Consider the following 14,159-nt stretch of genomic DNA (forward strand, 5'->3'; position numbering starts at 1 on the left):
AATTTAAAGCACCACTGCCAATCAGTCCAGGAAAGCAAAATGCTTCATGAAATGTAAAGCTGTAATTACTTACATTAATCAAGACCCTGCTATTGTGCATGGATGGCCGACTGACTTATCATTAAAGGAGCTCTTTACAAGTGGTTCCCTTTTTCCTTCAGGGATCCCTTTTTTATAACACTGAGTAAACTGACAACCCCCGAGTAAGTTACATGGACATTTCATAATTTACTAAATGCATAACAACAACAGCACAGACACTGATAAACTGTACAATTGATCTAAAAAAATAAATAGGTGTTTTCTGTTGTTGTTGTTTCTTAACAATCATAAATACTTGTACTGAATAGGCTCCATTTCTAACAAGTTAGGTGTTGTTTTTCCTCACGTCACCCTGATGCTTGGCCATTGCTCTCGTAGCTCTTTGGTTGTTTTAACTGTATTCTTTTCTAATGAAGGACGAGGCTGTTTAGCAGAGATGGAAGACTATGTGACTACGGCCTGTGTTCAGGTCTTCATCGTACGCCTATCCTGTGACCTTTTAAATGAATGTCTTGACTAATAATCTAAACTTTAAAAATAACAGCTTTATTTAGTTTTCTTTTGAGAAACGGATGAAATGCTGAGATACAGGCCTACTGTGAATTTACTGTAAAGTCTTCCTAAACCCCTTAAAATCAAGAAGGCCTGGCAACCCCTAGAGGAGTTGGGAACCAATTCTCCATAAGACACTCAGGGCTGAATTCACAAAAGGATTGCGTGGATTGGAGCAAACAGATACCGTCTAATTCACAAAGCACGTGCAGAGGGTGAAATGCTCCACTAACTGCGCTGCCAAGCAGAATGTGTCTCGGTGCTCCGGTGTTATTTGCACGTATTTAAATAAGGTAATATGCATATATTTGGCGGAGAAATTGCCCCTTTCTATGCAAATGATCCTCACTGATAAACAACGTCTAATTCACTAACACCAGCGCTAATAGCCACACGCAGTTTGAGTGAAGTAAATAACGTCTTTAGAAAGCTGGTGCAAACTGGGCGCTCCTCTGTGGAAGCCTCTCGCCCAGACTTTCCAGTGATCGTGGCAGCAGTGATCGTCTGTTAAATCAGATCGTCTGTTTATTTTGTCATAATTATTATTATAATCATTATTACTTTAATGGCATCCGAAGATACTGATGCGTTGAACAGGTGACAGTCTGCGGTCGTTCTCAAAACGCACTTCTGTCACGCACTTCAAAAGCAACTTTCAATCATTTATTTTACGAAACGGGGGAAACAAACGTGAATTCATATCAAATTCAAAAGATAATGAAAAAACAGCTACAAGTGAGAGGGAATAGTGATAAAGTGGTCAAACTTGGTCAAATCCACAGCCTCAACCCATCTGACACTGTTAGACTGACTCACCAGCAGACATCACTACATGAGGGTATACAGTATTCAGTACTTTGCCAAACAAAGTCTGCCATTGTTCTGCCACGGTGTTCTTGGCGCAAAGCCAGCATTTATACTTTGCCATGTGGCTTATTGCAATCAGGGGCAAATCAGGGGCAAACTGCACTCAGCTGCCAAACTTTGTGGGCGTGTTTGCGCTGGTATATCATTAGCGCAATATCCTTTGTGAATAGGACGTTAAGACGGAGCAAACTGCGGGTGCAAGTGAAGCGCAATTCAAGGTGCTATCAACGGCCGCAGTTCATTCTTTGTGAATTCGGCCCTCAGAGCATTATTAAAGCGGCAAACAGTTAATGGTTATGTTAAGCTATAGTGGAGTAATGGCGTCCTGGGCAAAGAATAAAGTCACGTGACCTCTGTGTGTGTTGTAATCTGAGCTTCTCTGTTCTTTGTTTCGTATTCTGGCCGTGCACGCATGTTAGGACATGTGAGCATCCCACTGGCTAACTAATCACCACCGCTCTGCACTGCTCTCATATGGTGGTTGCCACTGATATCAAGTCAGCGTCATTGTGGAAGCATGGCGCCCACCTTTGCCTGGTTAACACCGTTAGTTCTGTCAGCACTGCTACTGTTGTCAACACTGCTTGTGGTTTTAGTACCACTAGCTGCTAGCCACTGGTTGCAGACAACCTGAATCAGACTCTGAATCTTTGAGTCTGTGTAGACCTGGTATTAATTTGTGTTTCAAGATCCAAACACAAATGGACAGCTGAGACACATTGCTGTTCACACCTGTGCCTATCACAGCAGACCCCTCGTGCTCACATTTTATTACACACACACACTTTTGCTAGCTGAAATGTAGCATGCTCGCTAGCCATGTATGTGGTTGTGCCAGTATCGCTGTCAGCAGAGTTCAGCACATCTCCTTCAAACAGGGCAACACGAGTGATGATAAGTGACACTTCGTCTAACTGTGCACTGTTGCCAAAACAGCAACCATGTCTTGCACCGATGATGTAGTCTTCACATCAGGATGCAATATTGTGTGGTCTAACGCGTTACAGACCACCTGGGCGAGTGGTCTGAGTGATCGGATCACAATTCGTCTTGGGGGTCGTACAGGCTTACAGAGAGACTCTATATGTCGTATACAGCTCCTTTAACGTTATTAATTACACATGTGCTTCGTCTGCGATGACAGGTTAAACTATCTGCCATAAAAAGGTCTGTTGGGATACAGTCTAATTCTTTTGGTTCCCCATGAGGAGCATGCACTGACACCTCCCTGCTCTCACTTTTTGTCAGCCTTTAAACTCTGCTTCACAGTGAGATGAAAGAGTCTTGACATCTAAATCAACTCTGTGTTTGCACTTATTCTCTTTAAAAAATGGCTGCATTCAGTGGGTGAGTTGACTGACTGAAATGAACCTGACTTGAGCTGTGTAATTACCATACGTCTTGCTGTTGCACACACAAGTAGCAATTATTTTAGACAAAGGGTGCTATATTTAAATTGTGCACCACTGGAAGTTTTTGCTTTCATTTCCACTTGATTTATACAATGCTATGTGCGACAGCAACAGACACTTTGTGCAGTTTTGTCTCTTGGCGAAAAACAGTGAAAGGCCAATTATTTCTGCTGGTTATTGCTCTGCTCAGGTTGAAGTCGGGCACAGCTGACAATGATGTGAGGTCTCCAAACACCTTTACAGTCATGGAATATAACTAAGTACATTTACTCATGTACTGTTCTTAAGTACAATTTTAAGGTACACGTACTTTACTTGAGGATAACTTAACTTCAGGTTTGAATGAAGGACTTCTACTTGTAATTGAGTATTTGTGGCGGCAGTAGCTCAGTCCGTGGGGACTTGGTTTGGAAACCAGAGGGCTGCCGTTTCAAGTCCCTGTTTGCACCAAACACAGGGTATGGATTGGTAGCTGGAGAGGTGCCAGTTTATGCTTTTGGGCACTGCTGAGGTGCCCTTAAGCAAGGTACAGATCCTTCAACTGCTCAGGGCACCTGTCAATGGACAGCCCCCTCTTGCTCTGACATCTCTCCATTAATGCACGTGTATAGGTTGTGCATGTCTTTGCTACAGGCCTGTGTGTGTGTAATCTGTAAAATAACAGAGTGAAAAAAATTAATTTCCCTTTGAGGGACCAGTAAAGGAATGCTTTCTTTCTTTTTACTTTTGCTTAAGTAAAAGATCTGAGCACTTCTTCCACCACTGCCCCTTTGCCAAGATAAGAAGGATCAGGATTCCCTGGTGGTCGAGGGATTTAAGGCGACGACCATGAATTGCAACATCCCTAAATAAGGACCTGTGTTGTGTGCCATTCCCCGTCCCTCTTTTCTGTTTCCTGTCACCTCTCTACTGTGTATCATAAATTCCCTAGTAATTACCACCGTCAAAAAAAGGAGAACAAAAGGCAGTTTTACAGTTGATGAAAGAGGGTAATGTCAGTCAAGCACAGTCTATACATGGTCACACTGTCCTCAACAAAGGTCTAATTATAAAGTCACCTGTGTGGACGCATCATAGGTGTCTCGCAGTTCAAACACTACCAACAGTAATCACACTGAAAATGGTGGTTCCTGTCCACAGCTGGTTAAGGGCCCAAAGCAAGTACCTCCTGATCGACTGAAGTGCTCTTGTGAGCACAAGTTCAACATTTCAACTGACCATCCGACTGACCCTGTGACGGCAAAAGACACATATCCATCCAGCCAGAGTAAAACATCCACATCCTCAAAAACGACCTACAAGAGGCCCTACAGCCAGCCACTTATACAATAACAGGTCCAGTAGTGCTGGGGTGTTAACTGTGGAAGTACTGCAACACAGATATGAATGTGAATAACGGAGCCACATACACATTCACAGCACAGCACAGCACAGGTATATCTTTATGTACAAAACACGCACGGATGAATTAAACAGACATTTGCATAAAGGATCTACAAATGCAGAACGCACATAAAAGAATTGTATGCAAATCCAGACAGCAAATATAAGAAACACATTCAAGAAGTCGGTGGTCTTACCACTGTCTGATGATTGACCTGAATGACTTCATCTCCAGCATGGATTTTCTTACAGCGATCAGCCAGGGACTGACAGATAGACAGAGAGATAGAGTCATTAACTGCAGCTCCATGACTGAGCTCACTATGACACAGCACCTCATTCTACAAGTGAATGAGCAGTGAGGTTGAAATCTAAATAGGTGAACACAAAGAGGCTTGTACTTACCCCCTCTGTTGTCCCGGTGATTACATGCAGACCATCATATGTTGATTTGATATACATGCCCTGAGGGGAGATAGCAGGAATATAAATGACTACATTTTAAAGCAAACTCTAACATACGGCCCCCCTAACACAATGCATCTTGACTCAGCCACACAGCCATTTGCAGAACAGACCAGGGTCATTGCATATTTGCAAATCATAGCATTTGTTTAATCTGCTCGGAGTGAAAAATGGGTAGGAGTTTGGATTTATCTCAACTTTTTCACAAAGCAGTGAAAGACATGAGAGTTTTTTATACTGAGCTCAGATTTGCCGCATTGGACAAATGTTAAAATAACTACAAGAAGCTCCTTAAATATCACATTGGTGTGCTTTTTCAAACATGCACGACACAATCTGAATTAATGTCCTGTCGGGAGTATCACTCAAATGCTCCTTCGAGCAGACTGAATCAAACACGGAGGATTATTCATCTGCAAATACTGTGCGTCTGTTGCAGAAAAGCTAAGTTTTTACTGAAAGGGGTCTAAAGGGCATTACATAGACACACACACACCCAGACACACAGTCGCACACAGATGCACATGAGTACACATGTACATTCACACGCAAACACACACACACACTTGCGCAGATACACAGAAGCAGCATGCCAGTCTTCAAGATGAGTGTAAGAGGTTTATTTTTAGGCCACTTGGCCCACTGTTGTGTTCAGGTTTCACTGAACGGATGAGAGAACTTCCATGCCCCCTGCTAGCATTTGTGTGGGGGTGGGGCTTTTATTGTGGCCCCAAGCAGGGCACTCGTGCCTGAGTGTAGGTCAGCGCGAAGATGGAGTCCAACAAAGTGCTACTGGTCATACAGTGGCAGCAGAAGTAAATGTCTTCTCTGCTAATAAACACAGTATCTACACTTTGTCCCCAAAGTAAGTGCATACTGTCATTTGCTGCATATCATCTGCAAATGTAAGCACGTTGTGTTTTGTTCATTTTGGACAACATGTTCTTTTTATGTTGCTTTTAATCAGCTGACTCACATGCCCACGAGCTCAGCAAAGCCCAGTTTTGGGACAGCTACAGTGACCTCCATTAGACACTGGACAGTACAGCAGCAGGCAGTCTTTATGCTTTACTTCAATATTCATAATATTTGAAATGTAAGATGATGGTACGACTCCTGTTTAAAGTGTCAATTTAAAAATTAAACAGCCACTTGTCTTTCCCAATAACATCCCTGATACTCTCTTTGTATTAACCCCAGTAATAACAGTTTACTGCAATTTTTTAAATAAAATCCCCTCACCTACAATATATTGGGGTTAAGATCTGGATATTTCTGATATGTCAAAACCTGTGCCATAAAACCCAAACTATTTGTCCAGCTTGATTTTACAAGAGGCAAATGAAAAAATATCACCCATTCTAGAGACGTGGGACGGATCGTGTCCTAACGAAAAAAGCCTTAAAATTATAACTTATCAACACACTTATTTTTGTTTTGGGGGTGAAATACATTTTTTTTTAAAGGATTTGTTTATATGAAATAAATATAATTTATATATTTTTTTTAATCTGCTTTCATTTTTTACTTCTAAACTTGCCCTGTGCCAGAAAATACCCCTGTCCCAGACATGAGTTCACAACTTTAAACATTTAAAACATTCTTCAAAATCTAAAACTAATGATACACACTGATAACACTGATATAAAAATATACTATTATATATTATCTTTGTTTTAAAATATATATTTTTATGAAAATGTTGGCCCTTTAAAGATGTGTCCAAGATTTTTGTCAGCACTGTAAGATTATTACAAAGACATAATTCAATCAGGCATAGAAGGGGTTAGCTACATCCTGAGGACTCCTATCTCACTTCCTGGTTTCCAAAAAGGCAGGAATGCTGCTCCAGCACCGGTAAGCTTTTTTATTTTTTGATAAATTCATTAAATAATATTGCACTGTAGCCCGTCTTAATAAAAACTAAAGAAGAATTATAGTTTAAAACTGAGTATTTTGATCAGCATTAAACACGAGGTTGAAAAATAAAATGACCACTTACTACGATTGCAGAGAAATTACTTTTTGTCAACTCCATCAGATCTTACCTCTGACATCCATCATGTCTGCTAATCAAGAAAAAAATTAAATCACTGGGAGGTTGGCCTGTTACAACGTTTAATAGTCAGGACTTTGATCTTTAAAAAATATAAAGTTTCCAAGCCTAATTAAAGGGTAAAAAATTTATAAATAAATATATACATAAGGCTTTGTCCCAACTCTCAAGAATGGGTTAAATATGTTTTAAATACTATTTGGGTCAACCAACCCCTCATGTAAATATCCCATGTACTTGGTCGCAGCCCAAAACACCTACAGAAGAAAGAGTTAAACAGCTAACTGGAAGAAACAACTCAAGCAATGTTAGTATTCTTGACTGAGCAACTGCACTAACTATTTTTGCAGTGAGTGAGATACATGCTGCAAGATAATTTGCACATGCCGTATTTGAATCGAAAGTCAATATGCTGTCAAAAGTCATGCTGTTGTCATTTCTGTAATTAGTGGCTTTCACCATCATCCAGCATTATTAGTTACAAGTAGTTCTGTACTTTACTTTTTTGGTAGCTTTTTCCTGTGTTCACTTCATCAAACCTAGAAAACAATTCCACATCTTGATATCTTAAGAATATTAAACTGTTCTCAATTGTAATGAAAGTATAAAGCCTGCCTGTGTGCAGACGCCACATGTGTGGTGGGTATTCAGCTTGCATGCTTCATACATGTTTTTGCGTTTGTTATGACAGAGAGTGTGTGCAGTGTGATGCTGGTAGAGTTGTTTTATTAGTTATGTGTATAACATTTTAATTTCTAGGCTGCTAAATTAAATGCATGCTGCCAAAACAGGCAATACCTATGTTATAACATTTTCTACAATCTTAAAGCCCCTACAAGGAACTTTCATTTTGAGTTGATTTTGGCGACCCTGTGGACAAAAGCGGTAGTGTTTTGCCGGAATGAAGCCTACATTTCCCATGAGCTCTAGCGCGTATTGTCGTAAAGACGTTTACCTGGCTCGCGCATGTGTTTGTTTTGGGGATGAATGAAACAACAAGACGGGTAAACTTTGCCTCCGCTCCTATCGGGGATCCCAGGTCACCTCTGCCGCGCCCCAGCTCCACCTCTCCGGCGTAAGTGCCACCGCCGCCGGGGTAAATGCAGCGGTCGGCTGGTAAGGCTGAAGGCCTGTTTGGCGAGCACTTCCACGGCTTCTTGGACTGAGTATGGAGCGGTGCCTCGCCTCTTTATTTCTCGGCACTCGCTGGACCCTGTCGACGCCTGGCTGGTATCTGTCGTCGGTCTGGATGAGGTGTTCCAGCCCCGTGGCCCCTGCTCTCCTCGTCCCCGCTGGTGCGGGGTGAATCTGCGCAACCTGCGGCCTCTGTGTGTGGCTCCCCGGACAGCTAATGCTGTGGACCCGCCGGCTCCTGCCAGGACTGGGCTGGTAAATGCTAGATTGCTAGCGAACAAAACGTTTATCCTGAAGGATTTCCTGACTTCCCAAGGATTGGATTTTCTCTGTGTGACTGAGACGTGGCTGACTGTTGGTGAGTCCAGTGCTTTCACAGAACTTTTACCCGATGATTGCTGCTATTTTAACTCCCCGCGGACGTCGGGTCGAGGAGGAGGAATAGCGACTATTTATAAGAGTCACTATAAATGTAAGCAGCTAGGTAAGATGACGTGTGCCGTCTGAGTGCCGTAACTCGTTTCGTCCTGGAAGCGACCTGGTGCAGACCCGGAGCCAGTTTCCTAAAGGTATGGATATACACTATATAGAAATAGCTTATCTTCACACCGATGGTCTCATTTGCTGTTGTAGGTCACGCACAGACATCAGCAGAAACGAGAGACTTTTGCATATCCAGTTAAAAGTTCCTTGTAGCGGCTTTAATTTCTTATGTGGAAACTACCAGCGTATTTAATACAAACAGAGCACCAAGGGTGTAAGTTTTGTTTCAATATTGAGGGGGGCACATGATATGGGGGCTTTGGGGTCCTCTGCAAGAACATTTTCTTGCATTCTGATGAATATTTATGCAAAGATTTGTGCCTTTGCTGCTGAATATATGGTGTAAATGTCTTTAATTTTGTCAAAATAAAAGTGTTGACTTATGCAGTGCACACTACAATTAACAGGCCATGGGAAGGTAATTACATTCCTTTGTAGCATTTTCTTTATTTGGATACAACCTAGTAAGAATCAGGCTTTACAGTATTATGGCTGAAAATATATATTACTCACTAAGTACGTGTTATTATATTAGCCTCTCAAGTCATAAGCCAGTACTTATATAAATAAACATCTTACAACCTACACTAACACAATTGCTTTTAATCTTAATTACTAAATTCTCAGCTATAGCATATACTATACTTCCTACTGCTGGGTAATTGTGTAGTTATGTCTTGCAATTGCTACGTAATTAAGTAGCCTGTAATTCACACAGAGCCCAGATCCTCTAATGACAGAATGGGAAGGATGACCAATGAGAAACTGGACCTTAAAGTCTGACTGAGTGTTAGTCTTACCAGTCCTTCAGTAGATTTTATGTTGGCCAGCTGCACAACCTCCAAATGTGCAGCCTGAGACACCATGGGATCTGAGGACAGGGAGATGATGTGGTCGCACACTTCAGACAGAGTTTTACACTGTGGAGGACACATCAGGGATGAGTACAATCTTAAAATGTGCACATTATTGCTTCATTTACATCCGATCCAGTGTGACAACGTCTGCAACTCACCACATGAAGGATTTTGTTTTCCGTTTCGTACACAGAGCAGTCCTGGGGAACATTCAGAGAGCACTGTTACCTCAAGAGAATGTGTCAAAATGGAGTTATTATTGGCATTTCAGCTGTAGGTGGATATAAGCAAAAACCGAGCAGCTTGGCACCTATAACCCCCAGCACTCCCACACAGGCATGCACAAACACAAAACAAATGAATCACCATTGCGGAGGCATGTCTCTCTCTCTCTTTTTCACTCTGCCAGTCTTCCTCTCTCGGCCTTCAACTCTCTCCCTCTCGCCCTCTTTCACTCCCACCTTCAATTTTTCCCACTTACATTTTTCTCTTAACTCCATATAAACATTATCCTCCATAGAGACCGTCCTAAAACCTATTAAGCATCCGTGCTGTCATTATTTACTGATCTTTCAGGGTCGTACGGGTTGGCTGTGCTCGTCATCATGTACAGGCCAAAGACAAATAACACTGATATTAAAACCTAATCTGTGATGAGTTCCTAACGTTTCATCTGATCTGCAGTCTCTTTAGTTTGAAAATATCTGAACTTGTATTTCAGCTGTAGCTGAATGAGGCAATGCTGTGCTACATGTCAGCATATCTGACAGATGAAAAACACGTTCTGAAGGCTTTTTTCATAGCCAGCTAAAATATATATTTCTTATAAGCACTGACAGTTGTAATTTATAAAACAAGAACATTTGTGCATAAACACAAAGAAGTTCTCTTTCTCTTATCAGTGATTAGCTGATCTGAAGTGGCTATATAAAGGTATTAAATTAAAGACGTTTTAACAGTACTTTGTTGTGCTTCATATATATCTTCTGTTGTTTAAACCTTTAATTTTAACTCATGTTTGAAGAGAGGAGCTGTGTTCTGTGTATACAAGGAATTAAGTGAGATGCTGCCTCAGTTTTTCTCCGTATCATCATAGCACAAATTATTTTCTGAACTTGAGCTTTAAAAAACACATGCACATATACTGTATATATATCATGTGCAGATGTTTTCAAAACTTCTAAATAAATAAAACCATTCTGGACACTTTTCAACGAACGCAGGCTATAATGCATTTTGGCATCGTCATAATACTCCCACGTGGAGAATCAGGTTACTCTTGGGTAGTTGGAGGTATTTTGATTTCAAATTTAATTGGGATAAAATCTTTCCTGGGCTTGAGCTGCATAGTAATACTATATTACGCAATGTCTTTACCTGTTGTACAATTGTAGTGAGCTCAAGACACAGCTGGATCACGTTGTTTCTGGTCACGGAGTAATCTGCCACCGCAGCAAATGGAGACCTGAAAAAGAAGGAGCACCTGGAATGAACCATTAGATCATTCTTGCTTTGAGACTAAATCACTGGTAAATCAAGTGGGAACATTTCCAAACACACAATGGTTTACATCAGCACTCATACACATGCATCAGGAGTGCTTTACTTCTGTCCACGTTTTAGAGTTTTGTAGAATCAAATTTAGATCTAGATGTTCCTGATATGCACAGTGCATCGATGTCTTAATGAAAACAATGATGTGAATTAACAGCATTAAGTGGTTAATAAACATACAGTATATGTAAAAACAAAGAAGCATCTTTGTTCATTATATCATTAAGGCCAATGTGAGCTGACGGTGTGTAAAGATTATTACTGGTAAAGGGACGGTTCACATTAAAATCAAATATACATACATGTTCCTTTTACCTGTAGTGCTGTTTATCAGTCTAGATTGTTTCAGTGTGAGTTGTCGAGTGTTGGGGATATCAGTCGTAGAGATGTCTGCCTTCTCCCCAGTATAGTGGCACTAGATGGCACTCAGCTTGTGGAGCTTAAAGCACTAAAAAATACATTTGAAAAACTAAACAGCAATGTCTCTTTCCATAAATCACGACTCTGTTACTCAAGATAGACATTGTTGTGAGCATGTTTCGTGTATGCATGCATGTTTCGTATGTTTCATGTAGGAACTATTTTCTTTCGACCAAACTAAACCTGCCAACCATATCGTTGCACAGAAGAGACGTGCATCTACTCATGGATGAGAGTCTTGTGACAGCGTGAGATGTAAACATTAATGGCGTCCTCCACATTAGCTAACTCAGTGATGCAGTACAGGTAAGAGTAAATGTGTATTTTTGTTTTTGGCTTGCACTATCCCTTTAAATGTACCTCACCAACACATAGGCCTCTGTACACAGCCTAGAAACCACTGCTTTATTTTCTCCACATTTCTGTCTGTACTCCAGAGTCATATTTAAACTGCAAGGTGTAATTTTGTCAACAATGATGCATTAAAACTTGAAAATGAAACATTGGCTGTTGAATTTTAATTAGAATAGATGCCTTTGTGACTGCCTATGGGAAAAGAAACAACAATTCACTTTGTTATTTCTGTTGAGTGCTGTCTGCTTTGAACTTCCAAATTCATCAAACACACACAGACAGATGCAAACACACACACTGGCACAATCCCACAGAGAAGCAAAGGGATAAAGCAACATATAAATAGACTTGCTCAGTGCCTTTTTGGCCACCCTGTCAAAGTCTACTTATATAAGGCCTTTACTCATCTTGTCTTGTCAGCTGATTGGTCATGGACATGACATTAAAAACTAGAGTTAACGCTTTAAGGTTGTGTGCCTCCATGAACCAGTCAAGTTGCACTTACAGTTTACACCCATGTCTGTGAAAACATGGATACTTCACACACATCTTCCCACTGGTGGCACAGAAGATCTGTACAGTCGGCACAGTCTCAAGGTGGACACCAAAGATAAGTGTCACCAATTCAGTATGTGATCAAATGTCTCCCCCTCTGTCCCTGAGATATGACATTGAGTGATGGCCAGAAAAATGTTTTTGCAGAACATTATGATGTCACAGTGAAGCTGACCTTTGACCTTTTGGATATATAATGTCATCACTTCATCATTTTATTGATTAGACATCTGAGTGAAATTTTGTCATGATTAGCGTATGAATCCCGAAATGATGGCTAAAATCATGTTTTGTGAGATCAAAGTGACTTTGACCTTTGACCACCAAATTCTGATCAGTTCATTCTCAAGTCCAAGTGGATGTTTGTGTCAAATTTTAGGAAATTCCCTAAAGGCTGATGCAAGGTCTTAGTGACTTTGACTTTTGACCTTTGGGGCTCTAGTTTCGCAGACCGGGTGAGGCGGGGGCGCAGCGCACCTGCGCTTCGCCAACTGGGTGTGGCCAGGCGGATTTTGCAAGTTTGGCACACCATGCGCCTGGCGCAGCTACTCCTCTTTCCCACCTCTGTCCCTCCTACCTGCGCAAGTCGGAAAGAGGGAGGAGAGAAGGCGTGGAGTGGGTTTTACACACATCACACCAATCAAATGAGCCCCTCTCCTCGCCCTTTAATGCGCCGCGCGAAGCCATAATGAGAGTTTACTCAATTCGCCATGGCAGAAGAGAGCAGCAGCGTCAGACGGCCAAACTTCTCCCAGGAGAAAACTGATGTTTTGGTCTGGGAGGTCCAAGCTCGCAGTGTCCGAATATACGGAACTGCGAGCAGACCTCCATGGGCTGATGATGCAAAGGTAGCCTGGGAGGAGGTCACCACAATTGTAAATCAGTGATGCGTTTCTCTTGTGCATGCGCGCTCTCTCTTTCTCTCTCGCAGTCTCACTCTGTTTCTTTTCTTTTGACTTTTCTAAGATGACAGATGCTGAATATATACTCCCTATCTGATGCTGTGGCTGTTTGTGGTTGGCTGAGAGGGATGTGAACTCATTAGTTTGCAGCTGTGTTAATCAAATCAGGTTGGGTTTCCATTACGCGTACCAAACGTGCCAGACGGTGCCAATCCCCTTTGATCTGACATCAGATGTGACGGGACAGTCGATACAGAGATACATTCATGTGCTGATTGCAGATAGTTGCATTGAATAGTGGTTTTTGTGGGTATTTACTGCATCGTTAATGTGCCTGACATTCTGGAAACCTGCCTGTGAGGTTTTGGTGACGTGTGCGCACTGTCCGCCGGTCAGCCAAACTTCGGCTTACACCAGCTGCGCTCCCCCTGCGCTGACAGTAGACCTGGTTTCAGCTGGCGAGCTTTTAGCGCGCCTTCGGCGAAGCCTTTTGGCACGAAACTGTCACTGCGCCAAGCTGGATCTGTCGACACCTCCCCCTGCTGCGTCGCCACACCCATCTCAGCGCACCTCAGTCTGCCAAACTACCAAACTGAGCGCGCCTCGGGTTGTGCTGCTCGAAACTAGCTCTGCGCGGGGTTCGCCACCCTGTGCTGCACCGGGAAGCTAGAGCCCTTGATGGCCAAAATCTAATCAGATCATCCTTGAGTCCAAGTGGACATTTGTGCCAAATTGTAAGAAATTTGTTCAAGGCCGTCTTGATCACAAGAATGGGACGAATGGACAACCCTAACCCAAAATCACCAAAACACACAACATGAACCAATGCCTGATAAATATAAAATAAAGATGGTCTCATTCCTTTTTAAGAAAGTTTTTTATAGATTCTGCTGCAGGTTATTTTTAAAATGTAAGGAAAATGTCAAATTCAAAGAGTCCATCAAATCAAATCCAGTCCAATCCAGAGCTGATGTTTTTGCTTGAAGATGCAAGCATGAGTACTTATGTACTTTACAAGCTTTTAACAAAGCTGGACCCAACACATTCGGTGCTACTAGGCAAG

At 41.9% G+C, this 14,159-nt stretch overlaps 1 protein-coding gene across 7 annotated transcripts in view; it reads right to left on the bottom strand.

Annotated features, from left to right (window-relative positions):
• The window catches only part of LOC117270502 (connector enhancer of kinase suppressor of ras 2-like), a 46,170-nt gene that overhangs the window by 22,480 nt on the left and 9,531 nt on the right, over positions 1–14,159 (bottom strand). For 4 of the 7 annotated variants that reach the window (XM_033648200.2, XM_033648190.2, XM_033648152.2 and 1 more), the window contains exons 4-8: positions 10,689–10,794; positions 9,470–9,511; positions 9,255–9,374; positions 4,662–4,721; positions 4,454–4,522 (exon numbers count right to left, since the gene is read on the bottom strand). In XM_033648200.2, the coding sequence (XP_033504091.2) occupies positions 4,454–4,522; positions 4,662–4,721; positions 9,255–9,374; positions 9,470–9,511; positions 10,689–10,794 (397 nt within the window). The remainder of the gene's footprint in view (positions 1–4,453; positions 4,523–4,661; positions 4,722–9,254; positions 9,375–9,469; positions 9,512–10,688; positions 10,795–14,159) is intronic. The other 3 variants (XM_033648209.2, XM_033648169.2, XM_033648162.2) reach the window with 1 other exon arrangement.

The sequence above is a fragment of the Epinephelus lanceolatus genome, chromosome 11 (genome assembly GCF_041903045.1).
Source record: "Epinephelus lanceolatus isolate andai-2023 chromosome 11, ASM4190304v1, whole genome shotgun sequence".
NCBI classification, from domain to species: Eukaryota; Metazoa; Chordata; class Actinopteri; order Perciformes; family Serranidae; genus Epinephelus; species Epinephelus lanceolatus.